Genomic DNA, 22,340 nt, shown 5'->3' on the forward strand with positions numbered 1-22,340 from the left:
CTACACGTGAATGATAAGTACTGATAGCACTAAGATGAACCTTGACTGAGTTGGTTTTAAGACCGGACTCAGATAAGTGTAGAAGGTTCTCAAGCAAGGTCTGTGCAGGACAAGAAAAAGGATCTAGGGCCTCGCTGTCACACCAGACGGCAAACCTCTTCCATTTAAAAGAATAACACCTATGCATGGAATCTTTCCTGGAAGCAAACAGGACTCGGGAGACACCCTCAGGGAGACCAAAAGAGGCAACCTCTAAGCTCGCAACATCCAGGCCGTGAGAGCCAGAGACCGGAGGTTGGGATGCTGAAGTGCCCCCTCGTTCTGAGTAATGAGGGTCGGAAAACAGTCCAATCTCCATGGTTCTTCCGAAGATAGTTCCAGAAGAAGAGGGAACCAGATCTGACGGGGCCAAAAGGGCGCTATCAGAATCATGGTTCCTTGGTCTTGCTTGAGTTTCAGCAAAGTCTTCCCCACCAAGGGAATGGGAGGATATGCATACAGGAGTCCTGTCCCCCAATAAAGGAGGAAGGCATCCAATGCTAGCCTGCCGTGGGCCTGATGTCTGGAACAGAATTGAGGGACCTTGTGAGTGTCCTGGGAAGCAAAAAGATCTATCGAGGGAATGCCCCATACTCGAAAAATCTTTTTGGCAATAGTCATGTTCAAGGACCACTCGTGAGGCTGCATAATCCTGCTCAACCTGTTGGCCAGACTGTTGTTTACACCGGCTAGATAAGTGGCTTGGAGAAACATCCCGTGTTGGCAGGCCCATAGCCACATCTGCACGGCCTCCTGACACAGAGGGCGAGATCCGGTACCCCCTTGATTGTTGGTCTAATACATTGCAACCTGATTGTCTGTCTGAATTAGAACAATTTTGTTGGATAGCCGATCTCTGAAAGCCTTTAAAGTGTTCCAAATCGCTCGCAATTCTAGGAGATTGATCTGGAGATGCTTCTCCTGAAGAGACCAAGCTCCTTGAGTGTGAAGCCCATCTACATGCGCTCCCCACCCGAGGAGGGATGCATCCGTCGTCAGCACTTTTTGTGGCTGAGGAATTTGGAATGGGCGTCCCAAGACCAGATTGGAGCGAATAGTCCACCACTTGAGGGAGTTGCGAAAATTGATGACATCCTCTAGATTCCCTGTAGCCTGAAACCACTGGGAAGCTAGGGTCCATTGAGCAGATCTCATGTGTAAACGTGCCATAGGCGTCACATGAACTGTGGAGGCCATGTGTCCCAGAAGTCTCAACATCTGCCGAGCTGTGATCTGCTGAGACGCTTGCACCCTGGAAGCCAGAGACAGAAGGTTGTCCGCTCTGGGTCCTGGAAGATAAGCACAAGCTGTCTTTGTACACAACAGAGCTCCTATGAATTCCAATTTCAGGGCTGGAACGAGATGGGACTTGGGATAATTGATGACAAACCCCAGCATCTCTAGCACCTGAATAGTCATCCACATGGACTGCAAAGTTTCCTGCGGGGAAGTGTTCTTCACCAGCCAATCGTCCAGGTAAGGGAACACATGCACTCCCAGTCTGCGTAGTGACGCTGCAACAACTGCCAGGCACTTTGTAAACACCCTGGGAGCAGACACCAAGCCAAAAGGCAAAACACAGTACTGAAAGTGCTGTGATCCCAGCCAAAATCGAAGATACTTCCTGTGAGCTGGAAGTATCGATATGTGGGTGTAAGCATCCTTCAAGTCTAGAGAGCATAGCCAATCGTTTTCCTGAATCATGGGTAGAAGGGTGCCCAGGGAAAGCATCCTGAACTTTTCTCGGACCAGATATTTGTTCAGGCATCTTAGGTCTAGGATGGGACGCACCCCCCCTGTTTTCTTTTCCACAAGGAAGTACCTGGAATAGAATCCCAGCCCTTCTTGCCCTGGTGGAACGGGCTCGACCGCATTGGCGCTGAGAAGGGCGGAGAGTTCCTCTGCAAGTACCTGCTTGTGGTAGGAGCTGAAGGACTGAGCTCCTGGTGGGCAATTTGGAGGTTCGGAATTCAGATTGAGAGTGTACCCGGACCAGACTATTTGAAGAACCCACCGATCGAAGGTTAAGAGAGGCTACCTTTGGTGAAAAAATCTTAACCTCCCCCCGACCGGTAGATCGTCCGGCACAGGCACTTTGATGTCAGCTATGCTCTGCTGGGGAGCTGCTGGGGCCTGCTTCGGTGCACGCTGCTGACGAGAGCAAGCGGGCTGGGGTCGAGCCTGAATCGGCTGTCGGGAATAAGAAATGTACTTACGGCCCCTAGAGACGTAAGGAGCATTTCTCTTTCCCTTAAAAAACTTCCTAGAGGTGGAAGTGGATGCAGAAGGCGCCCGGCGGGAGAGAGAATCCATAGCGTTATCACACTGGTAGAGATGATCAATCATCTCCTCAACCTTCTCTCCAAAAAGGTGATCCCCCCGGCACGGGATATCTGCTATTTTCTGCTGAGTCCGTTCCTCCAGGTTAGGGGCACGCAGCCATGAGAGTCTGCGCATCGCTATACCTTGGGCAGAAAATCGGGATACCACATCACAAGTGTCAAAAACGCCCCTGGACAGGAACTTGCAACACGCCTTCTGCTGCCTGACCACTTGGCGAAAGGGTTCGGCTTTCTCCGGTGGGAGTGCATCTACCAAACTCTCAAGTTGCCTCACAGAGTTCCGTAAATGAATGCTCGTAAAGAACTGGTATGATTGGATTTTGGCCGCGAGCAGACCAGCCTGATACGCCTTCCTCCCAAAAGAGTCCAGAGTCCTATACTCCCGCCCCGGGGGCGCCGAGGAGAAGTTCCTAGAACTCTTGGCTCTTCTGAGAGCGGAATCCACCACCGCTGAATCATGGGGCAACTGAGCCCGCATGAGACTGGGTTCCCCGTGAATCCGGTACTGAGATTCAACTTTCTTAGGAACGGTTGGGCAAGAAAAAGGCTTCTCCCAGTTCCTCAACATCAGCTCCCTGAGTGTCTCATGGAAAGGAACTGTGGCAGAAGATGTAGGTGGAGATGGATAGTCCAAAACCTCAAGCATCTTGGCCCTGGGCTCATCCACAATTTCAACAGGGAAGGGAATGGCCTCAGACATCTCCCGAACAAAAGAGGAGAAAGACAAACTCTCAGGAGGAGAAAGCTGTCTTTGGGGCGAGGGAGTAGAATCAGATGGGATGCCTTGAGAATCCTCACCAGAGAACTCCCCACGCATTTCATCATCATCTGATGAGGTATTATCAGATGGGGCTAAAAGCTCAGACAGAGCTGCCCGAATCTGAGCCCGCCTCGACGAAGAGGTTTGACGGCCTCGATGATGATGTCGAGAAGTCGACGGTCCCTGAGATTCCGGTGAAGCTTTCTGCACCGGTCTCCGGAGAGCCGACCCGGGATGTCAACGACACCGGCACCGAAGGCGGCACCGGTGAAACAGACCTCACCACGGGTTGAAGGCCTGACGCATGAGCTTCCAGCACCGGCGACATCGATACCCCCGATACCGTCAGCACCGGCATCTCTGAACCCATCGACACCGGCACCGTCGGTACCGACAACCTCGGCGCCGATTGCCACTGCTGCATCATTTCCATAAAAAAAGGAAAAAAGGCCTGCATACGCTCATCGAGAGTTGCTGCCGGAAGATGCTGGGGGGTCCGTTGGGGCTGGGGGGTCGGTTGGGGCAGTGGAGGCGAAGTCTGCTGAAGTTGCGGCGTGGGGACTCGGCTGCCAAGGGACCCACGCGCCGGCACCTCAGTAATAGAGGGAGAGCGATCCTCTCGGCACCGACGCTTCTTGGGTATCGAATGTATCGATGACCCGGAGCTCTTGGTGCCGTGACGTGAAGGAGAACGACGACGGTGCCTCTTGGCCTTCGCCCGACGCCCGTCGTCGAGACTCCTCGGGGACGTGGAATCCACACGCCTCTTCGGGGCCGGGTCCGATGCAGGGCGGTCCCGGGGGGTCTGCAAAGCAGGAGGCGCCGAGGCGGGTGGAGACCCACTCGATGCATCACTGCTCCCAGCGTGCATCGGTCGTTTGGCAGCCTGTCCCCGGTCTCCCGGTGCCGACGCTTCATTCGACATCGACCTCAATGACGCCGACTTCGACGACATCGTCTTTGACGGTGCTGACTTGGACGACGGCGCCGACGTCGAGGCACCGGGCCCAAAATCTTCTCCCTTTGGGCATCTCGAGAGAGCAGTGTCCGCTTTTTCATCGCGAGACACAACTTGCAGCCCTCCGAGCGGTGATCCGGCCCAAGGCACTGTAAACACCACGAGTGTGGGTCAGTGCTGGAGATGGCCCGATGGCAGCGGGCACAAGGCTTAAAGCCGCTGGGCATCTTGGTTGACATGACGGGAAAAACAGCCCCTGCCAAATCAAAAGACGCGATTGTGTCGTGAAACAAGGGGACACAAAAAAAGAAAAAAACTTAACCGAACGAGCGATTTAAATAAAATCGCAGACTAAAAGGAAAGAAAACTTAAGAAACGAAAAGAACTAGAAATTAACTAAAAAGGATACTTCTGTTTGTAAATCTTCACCTCCGGGCTCAGCAACACGACGAAGAAAACTCTCACCGTGTCACCTCAGACGCGGAGAAGAAAAAACTGAGGAATGTGTCCTCGTGGCGGGCAGGAAAAGGGACGCACGCATGCGCAGTGCATCCGCCCGTGCGACGAGTGACATTTTCAAATTTTAAAAAGACTTAGCTAGAAAGTCCTCCGGGCCGACGTGACGTCACCCATATGTGAGAATATTAGCCTGCTTGTCTTCGGAGAAATGAAACTTCTCTTGCCAGCTGGGCTATTTCAGAGTCTCTTTCTGAGCAGTCACTTATATACCCTTCCCATCACAATGGACCACCTCATATATCACCCAATCAGCAATCCTGCAGGTACATAGGAGACCTGTGATAGGGCCTTAGTGTCCTTGCCACACCTCTGCTCAGTAACAAACAGTTGGGATGTCATGCCGGGGGGGGGGGGGGTGGTCTTGTCAGTTTGTTTGTACAAGACAGTTGGTTAGGATGTCAGACAGTTTGTGGTCAGCCAGAAATTCCTGTCTTGTAACTATCAGTGGAAACTCACAGAAACACAAACAGAAATAAGCAGATCCAAAAGAAAAGGCCACAAAATTCCAGAACATAATACAGCCTGTAATCTTGATATATTTCTTCACTTGTGTCTTTTGGTGTAAATATCTAATCTAATCAAACTTTTTAAATCAATAATCTAAAAAGAGAAATAAAACAAAGGGCTAGATTCTCTATGTGGTGCCTGAAAATTATGCCTAGGTATATTCTGTAAAGTACGCCTAAATTGTATATAGAATAGGCTTAAATTTCCATGCAGTATATAGAATAACACCAAGCGCCTTTCAACGTGACCAATGGGCCGCGAAAAGCGCCTGCGGTAAAAGTGAAACCAGTGTGCATCTATTTACGGCCTGAGCCCTTAACGCCACCCATTGATCTAGTGGTAAGGGTTCACCTGCTACACGCGCGGTGATCAGCACGCACCAACTGCCTACTGTGCCTTGTAAAAGGGCACCTTAAATTTAGGCACACCACGTTACAGAATATGCTTAGCGAGTTGTGTGCGTAAATCTTAATGCCAATTAGTGCTGAAAATTGCTTGTTAACATCCAATTGGCAGTGCTGATTATCTAGTTAACCAATTAAGTTACGCGCATTGTTATAGAATATGCTTTGATTTCCACGCAGAAATTAAGGGGCCATATAGAATCCCGGGTATATAGTACTGAATGGTCAAAGTATGCATTCTTTGTTTTTTAATTTTATAGTTTATTGAGAAAAACTTAAACATTAGCGTGTGCCTTGGTCAAGAGTGTCATGTCCTCACCTCTCCCGCGACGTGCCTCGGCGGTTCCGTTTTGCCTCTCGCCCCGCGCAGGCTCCCATCGCTGCTGCCCAACTCCAGGAGGGAAGGATCGGGTGTCGGACTGTGTGCAGGGCTGCCGCTCCCGCTGTCTAACGCTCGGCTACAGCCCGAGCCCGCAGAGGCCGCTCTGGAGCGCGTCCTGGGTTCGACGCGGGAGCAGCGGTGCCATCTTGGTGGCATTGGGCGCGGGAGGTCTGTCTCCGCCTCCGGCGACAGGGATTGGACCGTCCCTGGGCTCCGCCCCCTTTCTGGCTGCCAGCCAATCCCGGGCTGCTCTCCCCAGCTGATTCTTGTTGCTTCCAAGGGTGGGGGCTATTTAGGAGCAGCTCCCTCTGAACTCAGTGCTTTGGCTTCTACCTTGTTAGAGGAGCTGGTGCTTCTGTGTGACTTTTCTTCGGCTGTTTCGCCTGACCTGCCCAGAGACCTCTGCTTTGAACCTGACTACTGCTTTGCTAGCCGCCTGCCCAGAGACTCCTACTTTGAACCTGACTACTGCTTTGCTAGCCGCCTGCCCAGAGACCTTTGCTTTGAACCTGACTACTGCTTTGCTAGCCACCTGCCCAGAGACTCCTGCTTTGAACCTGACTACTGCTTTGCTAGCCGCCTGCCCAGAGACCTTTGCTTTGAACCTGACTACTGCTTTGCTAGCCACCTGCCCAGAGACTTTTGCTTTGAACCTGACTATTGCTTTGCTAGCCACCTGCCCAGAGACCTTTGCTTTGAACCTGACCACTGCTTTTTTAGCCGCCTGCCCAGAAACTGTGCCTTGTTTCCGACTCCTGCGGCCTCAGCCGGCGCTACCCCGCGGTTCCAGAAGTCCTGTTGGCTGCCCGCACCTGGAGGCTCAACCTCCGGGGAATGGCGGCCGCCACAGGTGAAGACTTGGGGTTGTTCGGCTGTCCTTTGGAGGGCCAGTGTCTATCTTATTGCCAACTCTCCAGTAGGACCCAAGGGCTCACGGAATTTACACACGGGACAAAGAGCACATTTAACAGATAATCCCAACATCCCTTTCCCCAACCCTTCCCTCCCTTTCCCCCAACCCCTCCCTTCAGTGTCCCATACACAGGCATGAAATCCAAAATTTTATCCAGGAGCAAAGAACTTTTCCCAGACTCATATAATATCCAGGGTTAGTTCAGCCCACAGCGGTGAGCAGCGGGCTGAATATTGCTCATGACTCTATAATCTTTGGATGAGATGCAGTTGCTTTGTGGATTAAGAATGGGGATGGTGTTATATTTCATTCTGTTTACACATTGTTCAGTGCCTGAACTGTCTTTTGTAGGTACGTTAAATTACTGAAGAAGTTCCTAGAATCTGCAGAGAGGTACTTCATTAAAGATGGAAAGGTGAATTACTACGTTTTCACCGACAGACCGGATGACGTCAAGGCTCTCGATCTGAAAATCAACAGAACCATGAAAGTCATCCCAGTCCCACGGTATGCCTCGTGGGAAGAAACGGTCCTGGGCAGGATGGAAGTCTTCACAAATCTGACCAAGCTGTTGCTCTGGAACAAAGTAGATTATCTAGTCAGTATGGATGCCGATATCGTGCTACTCAATCACATAGGCGTGGAGATTCTCGGTGAATTGGTGGCTGCAATCCATCCTGGATTCTACCGCAGCTCGCGTCAGTATTTCAGCTATGAAAGACGTCCAGCTTCTCAAGCTTTCATCCCCAAAAACGAAGGAGACTTCTACTACCAGTCAAATTTCTTTGTCGGGACAGTACCGAGGATCTACCATATGGCGAAAGCGTGCCACAAAGGCATCATGGTAGACAAGGCCAATGGTATCCAAGCCTGGTTCCATGAGGAGAGCCATTTTAACAAATATCTCGTCTATAATAAACCCACAAAGCTGTTGTCTCCTGAGTATATTTGGAGCAACAGCCTTGGTAGTCCAAAGGAAATAAAGATTAAACGAGTTAATCATGGGAATAAGAATGAATAAAAGTCAGGCTTAAACACCCCAAAATGGAACGTCTTTGACTCTCAACCTTTGAGTGTAAGAGGTAAGTCGGTGCAAAGACGTTTCTCACACTGGGGTAATTCTGTAACAACTAGACGTCCCCTTTTAGGTGCACTGATGTTGCGTGATAAAAGCCTAATTTTATAATGCCATCTGTGCGCCTGAATTCCATTCTAGAATTACTATTGTAATCCCGCCGTTGGTGCTCCTAAAATTTAGATGCCTGCAATTAGATCTAGCATAACTGTGCACCCAACTGAGGCAAGGACATGTGTAACTCACAGTGTTTTTCCACCCATGCCCTTCCTGTACTGCACCCCTATGAATGCCCTCTTGCATCTACACGCTATGCAACTAATCAGTGCCCTTTCAGCATACAACGTTAGTGCTTTGCTGCCGCTTACCTGCGAAAGTGACAGTGAGTGTACATTTACTCACTCAAGTGGTAGTACTATCTCAAAATGATTACTGCAATTATCTAAATTGTTCTAGATCAAAGTTAAAGAATAAATTAGCTGCACTGCTGCATTCTGGATTGTTTCAAGTTTTTTTTTTTATTATCTAAATCTGATCATGTTTCTAGTTTTTATGAGTCTCCACTGGCTCCCGGTGGAGGGTAGGATAATAAATTTTATTTTCAAGGTTTTACAAGATGATTCTCATTCTTATATGTATTACTTTGAATTTTCTTCTGTAACAAGATTGTTGAGAGATAACAAGTTGTTTGCATTTCCAACTCCCAGAGGGATTAAAATCTTCTCGCTTGTCTGAATCTGCTTTTTCTTTTCAGGCAGCGAAATTCTGGAGATCTCTCCCAGCTGAGATCCATTCAGAATTATAAACAATTTCGAAAAATTTTAAAGACATTTTATTTCAAAAATTTGTTACATGTTAAAATGTTTTTACTTTTTAATTGTAATATTTTTGAAACTGATTATCCAGTTCATTTTCGAAAGAGACGGGCACCCATCTTTCGACACAAATCGGGAGATGGGCGTCCTTCTCTCAAGGTCGGCCAAATCGGCATAATCGAAAGCCGACTTGGCCATTCCTCAACTACTTTGCTTTCCGTCGCGGGGATGACCAAAGTTCACGGGGGCATGTCGGCAGTGTACTGAAGGCGAGACGGGGCGTGGTTAAGAGATGGGCGTCCTCGGCCGATAATGGAAAAAAGAAGGGTGTCCATGACGAGCATTTGGCCGACTTTACTTGGTCCAATTTTTTTTCACGTCCAAGCCTTGAAAAGTTGCCCGAACTGACCAGATGACCACCGGAGGGAATCAGGGATGACCTCCCCTTACTCCCCCAGTGGTCACCAAACCCCTCCCACCCAGAAAAAACAAATTAAAAAACATTTTTTCCAGCTTCTATGCCAGCCTCAAATGTCATACCCATTTCCATGACAGCAGTATGCAGGTCCATGGAGCAGTTTCTAGTCGGTACTGCAGTGCACTTCAGACAGGCAGACCCAGGCCCATCCCCCCTACCTGTTACACTTGTGGTGGTAAATGTGAGCCCTCCAAAACCCACCCGAAACCCACTGTACCCACCTTTACCCTTTAAGGGCTATGGTACTGTTGTACAGTTGTGGGGAGTGGGTTTTGGGGGGCTCAGCACCCAAGGTAAGGGAGCTATGCAACTGGGAGCAATTTCTGAAGTCCACTGCCGTACCTCCTAGGGTGCCCGGTTGGTGTCCTGGCATATGAGGGGTGTAACCAGGTCCCTCTAAGTGCAGCCAAGGATAGAACAATCTCCTCCAGCCACGAGCTCCCGATACAATCAAGAAATAAACGTCCACCAGCAACTTCAATCTTAAGGACTTTATTCCATGCAGGTTTCTAGTAGGCCTGATACACAGTTCCAACAGCAGCATTCACCTTCAATCTTAAGCACATATAAGCCACCTAAAAGTGTGTGGCAAATGGTCCCCTTTAAGCAGTAGGCTATCAGCACATACCAGGATTCAATACAAGCTCACAGTCAGCTCCAGTCTGGGCCCTTTATCCAGTGCACAGTAAGCAGTAGTTCAATTCCAAATAGAAGCAGTTCATTCAATTCATCATCACAGTTAAATCACAAAGCAGCAGTTCCTACCTTCTACTCTCTTTACCTCCAAGAGAGTTAAATACTTTAGGGACTCCTCATACCCAAGGGATTTCACCCTGCATCAGCTTCACTGGTACATTAAATACTTTAGGGACTTCCCCTTACCCAAGGATTTTCAGCCTGCAAATACTTTTGGGACCTCTCTTACCCAAGAGTTTTCAGCCTGCAACTGCTTCTCTCTTCTCTGGGACTCCTTCCCACCTGCCTAATCAATCCCTGGCTTCTTCTACCACAACCAATCATTCTCCTTCCATTAGCTTCCCCCACACCTATACCAGCTGAGTTAAGCATTAGACTAATGATGAGCTCCTGCACACAGGGTTTCCTATCGCTCTTTCCCCCCTAGTGGCAGCCCCTCTACACGTCCTGCCAGCTTACACCCATGTCTTCTCCCATTGCAGCTAGGAGTCCAGTCCGGGTTCCTCATCTCACTCCCTGGCTCCTTGCCTGCAATGCCTTCTGGGACTTGTATTTCAGACTGAAACTGCCTTAACCCAACTATCCTGGATGTGACTTTATCACAGGGGGGATCAGTGCACTACGAATTCTGGCTCCTCCCACGACCAAATGGCTTGGATTTGGTCGTTTTTGAGATGGGCATCCTCGGTTTCCATAACATTGACATTCGCACATCAGTCAATCTATTTACCACACAACTCCTTATATATTTAAATAACACAACAACACTTTATTTGGAATAAAATTTGGCTGCAGCTTTATTCACCAAACAACAATATATAACTCAACTTTGCAACTTAACTTCTCCTTAGCAACATACAAAATCTTTTATCACCATGTTAACTTCCCAGAGCGGTTTAATAGTGCTAAGCCATTCGGTAACGAAACTGGCTCTGACTTTCCCCACCTTAACCCCTTCTACCCATGTGACTTACAGTGCCATCAAGCCACATCTTACTCGTGGCGGTTCCGGCCACAGGTTCTTTTCCATTCCATATAGTTAACAATATTCACTTAACCACTTCTGGTGCCTCTTTATTCCCTTCAAACAGGCCATCCTTTTTTAAACAATCCTCCAACAGATCTTGGATTGTACTCAAAAATATATCAATCCCAATCTCCGAAAGATGCACTCCTTCCTTTCTATATAATCCTGCGCAATCCGAAGAAATCAACTCATGCACTAACACCAAACCCCCCATCCTCCCAATGAATCCAATGAATTTAGACACTTCCCCATTCACCCTACGCCGCAAACATTCAATACTCTTTGGATTATTTGCCCCCCCCCCCCCCCCCCCCCACTCGTCTTGGAATTATATGTGACCATACAATCAGTGCCTCAGGGAAATGACACATCACAGCTGACAATTCTGTTTTCATTAAACAAATTAAATCAACACCCTTTATATTACATAAATCATTACCCCCCCCCCCCCCCCCAAATGAATACAAATTAAAACCGGTGACGTAAATCTCCGGGCTTGAAATAATGCTGGTAACATCTGCTTCCAAGTCATGCCTCGTATGGTCAACCAGTGGATCCGAATACCGTATTCCACCAGTCCCAAATTGGATCCCCATTTTGACTCCCGAGCATGCTTGTGTGCCCAAAAGACATATGAATGTCCACAAATCCACACACATATGTCCGGTGGCAATACATCTGCAAAAGAGACTTTAACAATTAGCATGAAATGTTCAAGTTCCCCTCATGAATATACCCTTTATATCTATTAGAACGCCATCTCCCCAAACGTTGAATTAAAGCCACCGAACCCCCTTCCTTCGCTGCATTCGAAGCCACACTAATTCTAAAAGAGTGTGTCCCATAATCCTTAGGCTCCAAACCCATATACCCCAGACCTTTCTTAAGTACTGCTGCAAACTGATACCTAGTCAATGGCAAACCATTTCTATGCACCAACCAAACCTCCCCACCCACTGGCCTCACCACATTATAATCAACTGCACATTGAACCGGACAAAATTCCAAACACTTAGATGCCCGTAAAATAATCCACGTGCCCTTACCCTCCTGATCTGTTTTTGACTTGCGTAAATATAAACGCAACAGTCCTTTCTCCACCATCACATCCCTTCTCTGCAAACCCTCCTTTTCTCCTGCCCGCTTAGAGGAAACTACCAATTCCACCACTCTGCAAGCTGCAAAGAAAGCCACCACAAACACACTTGAAATAGCCGTACTTCATATTCCGAGAAACAAATCCTCGGTAACTCCTTACACAATTGCACCACCTGCACATAGAACAGTGGCAGCCTCACCCTCTCAATCCGTGATTTCCCCTTTCCTCTTGAATAACCACACAATAACTTGCATATCAAGTAAGTCCCAGCTGGATCTGTCAAACCCAGCAATTTAGAAACAAATGCTATCGCGGCCATTGTCTGGGAAACCATCCCAAACGACCATTTTTTATCCACCGCAAAAGCAATAAATCGGACCACTCTCTCTTCCACAATCGGAAAAACCAATTCCCAATCCTTTTCTTTCAAGAAGGTTAAAAACCAACGCCATCCAACTCCATAAGCCTTCCAAGTATTCTGAGCTAACGCCCTCATCAACAGCGTTTCACAACCTCTTGAAAATTGTACCACAAATCTTCTGACATCCTTGTAGGCTCCCAATCGGCTAATGGAGCCAAAGCTCTGAAACGAAGTAGCTGTAGACGAGATAAAGCATCAGCAATGTCATTGCAAACCCCGGACACATGTCTAGCAGTTAACCATACATTCAATTGTAAACATTTCAGCACAATTAACCTCAACAGCTCCACTAACAACGGACAACGCGAATATTGCTTATTGATCGCCCAGACCACTGACATATTATCCGAATAAAAGGCAATCCTCCTATTATTCAATCTCTTCCCCCATAAACACAAGGAAACCCATATCGGAAATAATCCCAACAGAGCAATATTTGCACACCAACCAATCTCCTTCCACCATTGAGGCCACACCTCCGCACACCATGCCCCTCCAAAATCAATCCCAAATCCTATCTTCCGTGAGGCATCAGTAAATAATTGCAAACACACATTAGAAACTACTACCTCCTGCCATATACATATGCCATTAAACACTGACAAAAATTGCCTCCAAATCTGCCCGCACTGTCTGCGTTAAACACACTCTAAAATGCGTCCTCCGCAAACCCACCAACAACAATGCTGTCTTGAAAATACTCTTCCCATTGGAATCACTCTCGTTGCAAAATTGAAATGACCCAACAAAGACTGAATCTCCCTCAAGGTCACTTTACGCTTATTGATAGGGTTATCAATCTCTTCCCGCAAAGCAATAATCTTTTTTCTGGGCAGACGCGACTCCATTTTCACAGAGTCTAACTCGATTCCCAAGAGCACCAACTTAGTAATCGGTTCCTCACTTTTATCCACTGCCAAAGGAACACCCATCTCTTTTGCCACCGTACTAAATGCTGACATCAATGTAGCACACTGATCCGAATTATCTGGACTCCCAGAGCCCGCAAATAGGTGGGAAAATGTAGGATACAAATGTAATAAATAAATAAGTAATGAACCATAGAATCCAAACCACTAACCTGTTCCACTACCCAGGGTAAAAATGTAGCAAATGCTTCAAAGTAATTACGGGAAATCGAGCACCCCATAGGCAAACATTTGTCAAAGTAAAAATTGCCTTCAAATTTAAACCCAAGCAACCTAAATGCTGTCGGATGAACTGGCAGCAACTGAAAAGCTGCCTCAATATCTGCTTTTCCCATCAAAGCACCCTTTCCCAGCTTTCTCAGCAACTCCACCGCCTGCTCAAAACTCACATATTGTACCGTACACAACTCTGGATCTATATTTTTTTTTTGTTACATTCGTACCCAGCGCTTTCCCACTCAAGGCAGGCTCAATGTGGCTTACATGGGGCAATGGAGGGTTAAGTGACTTGCCCAGAGTCACAAGGAGCTGCCTGTGCCTGAAGTGGGAATTGAACTCAGTTCCCTAGGACCAAAGTCCACCACCCTAACCACTAGGCCACTCCTCCACTCCACACTATAAAAGAATTAACACCATAACCCTCTGGATATGATAAATTATGAATTAACCGGAAGGTACCCGGATCTTCTTTCGGGGATACTACCAAATTTTTAATTGGTGGGTCAACAAACGGTCCTGCTATCCGACCGAGACTCAAGTCCTTCAACAACTTCTTCCGAACCACCTCAGAATGCTGGACCACCAATAATGAAGTGGACCTTCAAACGGGATCGGAAAACCTTTCGAAAAACCAACCCACAGCAAATATGCATCCCCACCGAAAGGATACCGAACCAACCATTTTTCCAAAGCAAACAATTTAATGGGAGAAGGGGCCTTGCGAGCCCACACCGGGTCCGCTCGGAATTCCTCCTCGCCCCAACCTTCCCCAACCTGCAAATCCCCCTCTTGGACACTTAAACGCAGGGTGAAGTCCCTGACACAAGCTGCAACAATGCTTGAATCTGCAGGAAGGCCGACTACATCTTCCTGCATTAAATTGGAAACAGGCATTACTGGGGACACTCCCCTTAACCCCAAATCCACTCGTCCCGATACCTCCTCCTGCTGGGTCGAAATTACCTGCTCGCAACACCCCAACTCCCCCGGAACTTGCCACTGAACCACTACCATACCCGGGAAATCCTGCAGAGGCTCCCGAACGAAAGGGGAGATTAACCGAAGGTGTAAAATTAGCAGTCCACAAGTCCACATCACGCACACCCCAATTCTCCGATTTGTCCCTTGCCAAACTCCGTCTAAACTGCTCATCATAATTGACCCAAGCCCAACTCCCATACATTTTGTATGCTCGTAAAATTAAATCACAATAACTTAATAATCCCGGATAAAGAGCAGGTTTCCTTGCCCCGAGCACACTTGCAAATACATGAAAACTCAGCAACCAATTCATAATCGTCTTCGGGACTCTCCCTTTCCTCTTTTTTCCTTCCTCCTTCCCCCCATCCTTCCCTGTATTACCATCCCTATCATGCGTCAACAGGGCAAATAAATCTATATATTTACCCCGTAAAATTCTCTGACGCCACTTTACCGTTATATAACAATCCAAAGGTGCAATATTGCATAATGTATGACCCATTCTTGAACCCGCACACACTCCTTCCATCTGATCATTCCCCATACCCATTACCCCATTCCTCATATCTCCTTCCCCCTCCTCGGAAGAAGAGGAAGTCGACCCAGATGAATCCCAAGAGTCCGACGACTCCCAAATCTGCATCGGGTCTTCTGTCACTCCCCTCCTCTGCATTTTTTCACTATCCAATCTCCTTACCACATGACACAAATTACGCAAAAAACTTTTATTCCTAAACTTCTTCCTCAAACCTCTACCACTCACACCCTTTGAACGACTACTCCTCTCCCGTACACCCTCACGAATCTCCCCTCTTTCTCTCCCCACTCTATACAAATCTTCACATAAATCCTCAAACTCACTATGGACTCTCCCAGTAGAAGGCCCCTCTAATGGATCCTCACCAGCATCTTCAAGCACCGGAACATCACCTCGCATCAGCACACCACTTGTCCTTTCATGTACTGCAGGAGTGCCAATTTCCACCATTTCACCTCTCTCCTGCACCATGTTCCTCCTCTTTTGCACCTGCTGTCCCCTACTGGCCAATGCTACACCATCCACAGCCCTCACCCGACTCTTTATACCACCCCCAGAACCCGCTCCATCGGACACCTTCTTGCTATTTTTTCCTTTCCCACTCACTTTACCCCCACCTTTCACTACTTTTTTTGGAGCCATCCTCTCAATCCCCTAAGTAAAATATCCCAATCACCCCACCTCCCCTACACCCCCCAACACCTCACCAAATATTCCTGCACACAAACATCCGCCCAAATACTCTATTCTCCCGAAACACCTCCCTCCCCTCTCACTCCATAAACATCCACACCGTTCAAATCAACCCCCCTCCCTTTTAACCCCACACGCACACTCACCCTCACTCCGCAATTAACAACCTTCCCTTAAACACTCCTGATAATACCCTACTTATTTACCCTGTCCCATTAACCCCCGTCTCACAACGAGTACAACAGCCACCCTCCCTCTGTCTCTCAACCGCCCCAGACACAATATTCTTTAACGGCACTGCCCTTCAACCCTGCACTCGAACCTAAACTAATTAACCCTTCACTGCAACCCCAGCATTCCCACCCTCCGCTTCGCACTACCAACAGCCCCGCCCCCCACTCTTCTCTCCGTCGTCAGCCTCCCCGCCACTCGACAGTCAACCCTCACCCCTTCGCCGCACACCCCCCTATACCTCAGCCTTCAACAATTATACAATGCCTTCAACAATTATACAATTATACTTCAGTTTCGCTCACTTCCACACCACCTCGAAGCGCTAAACTGGAAGTAACATCACGCTTCTGAAAACAGCAACGACAAAACACTCTCCACGCTTCTTAAGTACTAATTTTTTCTTCCCCACCAAATTTCATCAAAACTCACCTCTATCCACCCTCACCCTCTCCTACCCACACACCTACTACTTTTTTAACCGCCAAAACTCCATATCCTATCTTATCCCTTCCCTATTTCCACCAATCCCCCATCACTTTTCCCTAACCAATCCCCTTTCTTCACCTTTTGTTGCTATCCTGCCTAACCTCACACTGCACATGCTCACCACCCTTCCCCCTCTCACCCTTTCTTCCCCCACCCCCTTCTCATTCTATAATCTTTCTGCCTTAGCCAATGTTATTACCCCTACAGTTTAAACTGTGAGGGTCTCCTTATCGACGAAAACCGAGGTCGCCCATCTCTAAGGCTGGCGATCTCAACATTTAAATTGACCATCTCTAAGGTCGACCTAAATGTTGAGATTTGGGCGTCTCCGACCATATTATCGAAATGAAAGATGGACGCCCATCTTGTTTTGATAATACGGGTCCCCCCCCCTTCGCCGGGCCGTCCTTACAGATGGGCGCCCTTAGAGATGGGTGTCCCCGTTCGATTATGCCCCTCTAGGGTAATTCACTGGAATGTTAAGTAGTAATAGTGATACCCAAGCATAATAATTTCCACTAAATGAAAATGATTAAAGTCTCAAAAAATAATACTGTACTGAAGTTTAGAAGGAAAAAGGCCTCACAGAGCTCCTAGATTGTAGCTATCGGAGCTTAAACGGGTCTCAAAAGATCCTTTGTTCATCATTGGCCAAAAAACCTTCTATATTGTGTGATGTTTAAATATCTATCACACATTAATCAATATATTATTTTATGATGAATCTCACTCAATCTACAGGATAATGCAAAATATGGTATTGAAAGAACACTTATCTTTCAAACCGCCAGCTGCCAGCACTAGGAGGTTCTTCAGTTTGTTTCTCTCTATCGCTCCAAGCCAACGATGGCCAGCATTTCATCAAGCTGCTTCAGGGTCTTGGTAGCGGGATTATTTTGGAAATGGTCTCTGGTTCTATCGTATCTCGCTGAGCACAGGCTATTATCATTTTCAAAATCTTAACCGTTTTTTAAACTCCACTAAGCTAACCGCCTTTACCACATTCTCTGGCAACAAATTCCAGAGTTTAATTACACGTTGAGTGAAGAAAATGTTTCTCAGATTCGTTTTAAATGTACTACATTGTAGCTTCATCGTATGCCCCCTAGTCCTAGTATTTTTGGAAAGCGTAAACAGACGCTTTACATCTACTCGTTCAACTCCACTCATTATTTTATAGACCTCTATCATATCTCCCTTCAGCCACCTTTTCTCCAAGCTGAAGAGCCCTAGCCACTTTAGCCTGTGCTCAGCGAGATATGATAGAACCAGAGACCGTTTCCAAAATAACCCCGCTACCAAGACTCTGAAGCAGCTTGACGAAACACTGGCCATCGTTGGCTTGGAGTGATAAACAAATTGAAAAACCTCCTAGTGCTGGCAGCTGGCGGTTTGAAAGATAAGTGTTCTTTCAATACCATATTTTGCATTACCCTGTAAATTGAGTGAGATTCATCATAAAATAATATATTGATTAATGTGTGATAGATATTTAAACATTGCACAATATGGAACGTTTTTTTGGCCAATGATGAACAGAGGATCTTTTGAGACCCGTTTAAGCTCTAGTAGAGTGGAGGAGTGGCCTAGTGGTTAGGGTGGTGGACTTTGGTCCTGAGGAACTGAGTTCAATTCTCACTTCAGGCACAGGCAGCTCCTTGTGACTCTGGGCAAGTCACTTAATCCTCCATTGCCCCATGTAAGCCGCATTGAGCCTGCCATGAGTGGGAAAGCGCAGGGTACAAATATAACAACAGCAAAAAAAAATAGATAGCTACAGTACAGTATTATTTTTTTAGACTTTAATCATTTTAGTTTAGTGGAAATTATTGTGCTTGGGTATTATCTGACGATTTAGTATTTCCACATCCTAACCAATACCTATAAATTCACTGGGTGATACATGGTTTATTTATTTATAACAAGATTTATAAACCGCATTATCAGCCGTTCTAAGCGATGTACAAAAATACATTTACAATTTAAAAAAAAAAAGAAAAACCCCCAACCTAAATTAAGTACAATAAAAACAATACAAGCTTTCAAGTCTTATAAATTTTAATCATAAGCCTGAGTAAACAAGTAAGCATTGAGTAGTTTCCTAAACTGAAAATAACTCTCCATTTTGCGTAATTTTACCAGAAGGTTATTCCAGAAACGTGCACCCTCCACACAGAAGATTTTTGGTCTAATATCTTCTAATGCAATCTGCTTGTAAGAGGGAACATTTAATAACATTTTATCTGCGGACCTTAAAGGATGAGGTGGACAGTAATCTCGCAAAACCGTAGCTAAAGGAATCAAAATATTCTCGGATGCATTGCCCTGTAAATCAAGGACAAAACCTTAAATTGAACCCTCCATGTCAGAGGTAACCAATGAAGCTCTCATTATACCGGTGAAACATGCTCATACCTCGAAATCCCTGAAATAAGCCGAGCTACCACATTTTCTGCCATCTGAAATGGTTTCAAAACATACGATGGCAGACCCTAAGAGAACGAGTTACAGTAATCAAATAACGGAAACACCAACGACTGTAAAACAGTTCTAAAATTTGAATCAGATAACAAACCTTTCAACCTACACAACATTTTCATGTGTGATTGAAATGACAAAGAAGAATCAATCATAATACCTAAGTATTTACTCTTGCAATGGATTTGATTTGAATAACATCGATTATCTCCCAAATTCTAGAGATGACAAATAGAAGGAGTGGCCTAGTGGTTAGAGCACCCGGTCTTGCAATCCAGAGGTGGCAGGTTCATACCCCACTGCTGCTCCTTGTGATCTTGGGCAAGTCACTTAACCCTCCATTGCCTCAGGTACAAACTTAGATTGTGAGCCCTCCTGGGACAGAGAAATATCCAGAGTACCTGAATGTAACTCACCTTGAGCTACTACTGAAAAAGGTGTGAGCAAAATCTAAATAAATAAATATTAATACCTGTGTCATTGAAAAATTCAGCTTTAAGCTGTTACCTTTCATCCAAGTCTCTATTGTCTGTAAATGCATCCATAAAAAATTTATAGGACTCCCAAACCAGTCAACAATCTACACAAAGAAAGCATACTGGGGAAAATTGTATATATGGCATCTGAAAAACTGGCGCAGAAATCATTGCCAACTAAGCGTGTTCCATAAGTGGCGCCATTTATATAATACAGATGAGCATTAGTCTCCCTCACACACGTAAGGAGTGACACGGACAGCACATACTGACCATCACTCTGATCTCATGTGCAACTTTCTTTAAATTAGTCCTCTTACTCTCTTACCTGTCTAACAGGCTCATTTTCGAAAGAGAAGGACATCCACCTTTCGACATAAATCGATACATGGACGTCCATCTCTCAGAGACGTCCAAATCGGTATAATCGAAACCCGATTTTGGACATCTCCAACTGCAGTCCGTCTCAAGGATGTCCAAATTTCAAGGGGGCATGTCAGAGGCAAAGCGAAGGTGAGACTTGGGTGTGCCTAACATTTGGACGTCTTTGATCCATAGTCGAAAAAAGCAAGGACGTCCATGACAAACACTTGGACGTTTTCACCTGGATGTGTTTTTTTTACAAATAAGGCAGAAAAAGGTGCCTGAAATGACCAGATGACCACCGGAGGGAATCGGGGATGACCTCCCGTTACTCCCCCAGTGGTCACTAACCCCCTCCCACCTTCAAAAAACATTTTAAAAAACATTTCATTTAAAAACATTTTATACCAGCCTCAGATGTCATACTCAGGTCCATGACAGCACATGAAGGTCCCAGGAGCAGTTTTAGTGGTTACTGCAGTGCACTTCAGACAGGCAGACCCAGGCCCATACTCCTCCTACCTGTTACATTTGTGGAGGAAACAGCGAGCTCGCCAAAACCCACCACAAACCCACTGTACCCACATCTAGGTGCCCCCCTTCACTCGTAAGGGCTATTGTAGTGGTGTACAGTTGTGGGTAGTGGGTTTTGGGGGGCTCAGTACACAAGGTAAGGGAGCTATGTACCTGGGAGCATTTTATGAAGTCCACTGCAGTGCCCCCTAGGGTGCCCGGTCGGTGTCCTGGCATGTCAGGCGGACCACTGCACTAGAAATGCTGGCTCCTCCCATGTCCAAATGGCTTGCATTTGGACGTTTCTGACTTGGACGTCTTTGGTTTCGAAAATTGCCGAAAGTCAAAGACGTCCAAATCTAGGGACGTCCTTGGATTTGGACATCTTTGACGGTATTTTCAAAATGAAAGATGGACGTCCATCTTTTTTCAAAAATACGCTTCTCCCCGCCCCCCAAATTTGGACGTTTTACAAAGACGTCCAAATCCAAACATAGATGTTTCTTTCGAAAATGCTCCTCCACATGTTCCATCTTTGCTTATACCCTACACTGGGAATTAAAATGTTATATTATGTATTGTGTTGATATTGTAAGTAGTAACTATGCCATACTTTGTATTGTTATTTGAATATTTTTACTGCTGTAATTGTCTATTGCTCATGTTTGATCTATTCTTACTGTACACCGCCTTAAGTGAATTCTTTCAAAAAAAGCGGTAAATAAATCCTAATAAATAAATAAAATTATATCAATCTGCATCTCATTTCTAAACGCCAACTCTAGAACAGCTTAACCGAAAGCCTAAACCATTATAAAATATAGGAAGACTCGTTCAGTACAACATGAGGTCAGGCGAATTTGGGCGAGTTGCTTAAAAGACCTAGCAGAAACATCAATACCGGCAGGCACTCTCCATGCGGAAAGTGTGTATATTGCTGTTATCAGTGGGACACTTCCATCGTTCCCATCCCCTAAACTAACGAACGGTACATTTTAAGACGCCACACCTCATGTTGTACTGAACGAGTGGTTTATTGTATTATATGCCCATGTGAGTTGTACTATATAGGGCATATTAAAAGACAGCTTAAGAACAGGTTGGCGGAACATATCAGTAACCTGCGGCACAACAAACAGGAAAATCCTTTGGTAGCACATTGGATACAGTATAATCAATTTGTAGATCAACTTCGTTGTGCTGTAATAGCACATCTTCCCCCATTCAACAGAGGTGGTGATGTCAGTGCCAGTTTGCTAGTTATTGAAAAACGATACATTTTTTCTTGGGGGACGGTAGCTCCCAATGGCCTTAATTTAGAGGTCGAATGGGTGTAAGGCAGTTTCCCTTTAATGAATTAAGGGCGGAGATTTTTTGCCAGCCATTTAAATTTGGTCAGGTGCACCGTGTGCAGTAACTCCCTGTGCAGCGGTCTGTGGCCCACTCCTGAGGGAGCTCCAACCTGGCGTGCAGCCGTTCAGATCATTAAATGTGTTACTTGAATAGATAGTTTAGTTGTGATATCAAATTTTGAGCATTGATGGTGAAAATGATGATACTATTGAAATGTTGTAGATGTGATGGTGGTTCCTCCTGAGGAAGATTTTGTGAAATGCGGTCCAGCATCGGGGAACCGGCATGAATAGGAGATACCTTTGGTGGATTAATGAATTAGTCACCGATTACACAGCACCTGTACGTTGATTTACAAGGACGCTTGGTGAAGATGTGGGCTACATTCAAGCAGCTAACAGAGTGTTAGCCTATAAACTTGGTTTATATATTTGGGACTAAACACCCAGCGCTAGTTTATCATGTGATCACAGTGGCCAAATGGAAAGCGTGGCATTAGAGGAACACGATCACTGCGCTGGGTAGTCTGGTTTGTGGTCCCTTTGCATTATACATTGCAAAATCTGTATGAAATGTATGAAAATTTAACAAGTGTTATCTTATGTTTGAAATGTAACTTTGTGCAATATATAATCAGGTACA

At 46.3% G+C, this 22,340-nt stretch overlaps 1 protein-coding gene across 1 annotated transcript in view; it reads left to right on the forward strand.

Moving 5' to 3' along the window:
• LOC115465006 (histo-blood group ABO system transferase 1-like) overlaps positions 1-8,383 on the forward strand; it is a 30,452-nt gene extending 22,069 nt beyond the window's left edge. Inside the window, exon 8 of the mRNA XM_030195402.1 lies at positions 7,176-8,383. Coding sequence (XP_030051262.1) covers positions 7,176-7,845 — 670 coding nt within the window. The 3' untranslated portion in view covers positions 7,846-8,383. The remainder of the gene's footprint in view (positions 1-7,175) is intronic.
• The last annotated feature ends 13,957 nt before the right edge of the window (positions 8,384-22,340 follow it).

This window comes from Microcaecilia unicolor, chromosome 3 (assembly GCF_901765095.1).
Source record: "Microcaecilia unicolor chromosome 3, aMicUni1.1, whole genome shotgun sequence".
Classification (NCBI taxonomy): Eukaryota; Metazoa; Chordata; class Amphibia; order Gymnophiona; family Siphonopidae; genus Microcaecilia; species Microcaecilia unicolor.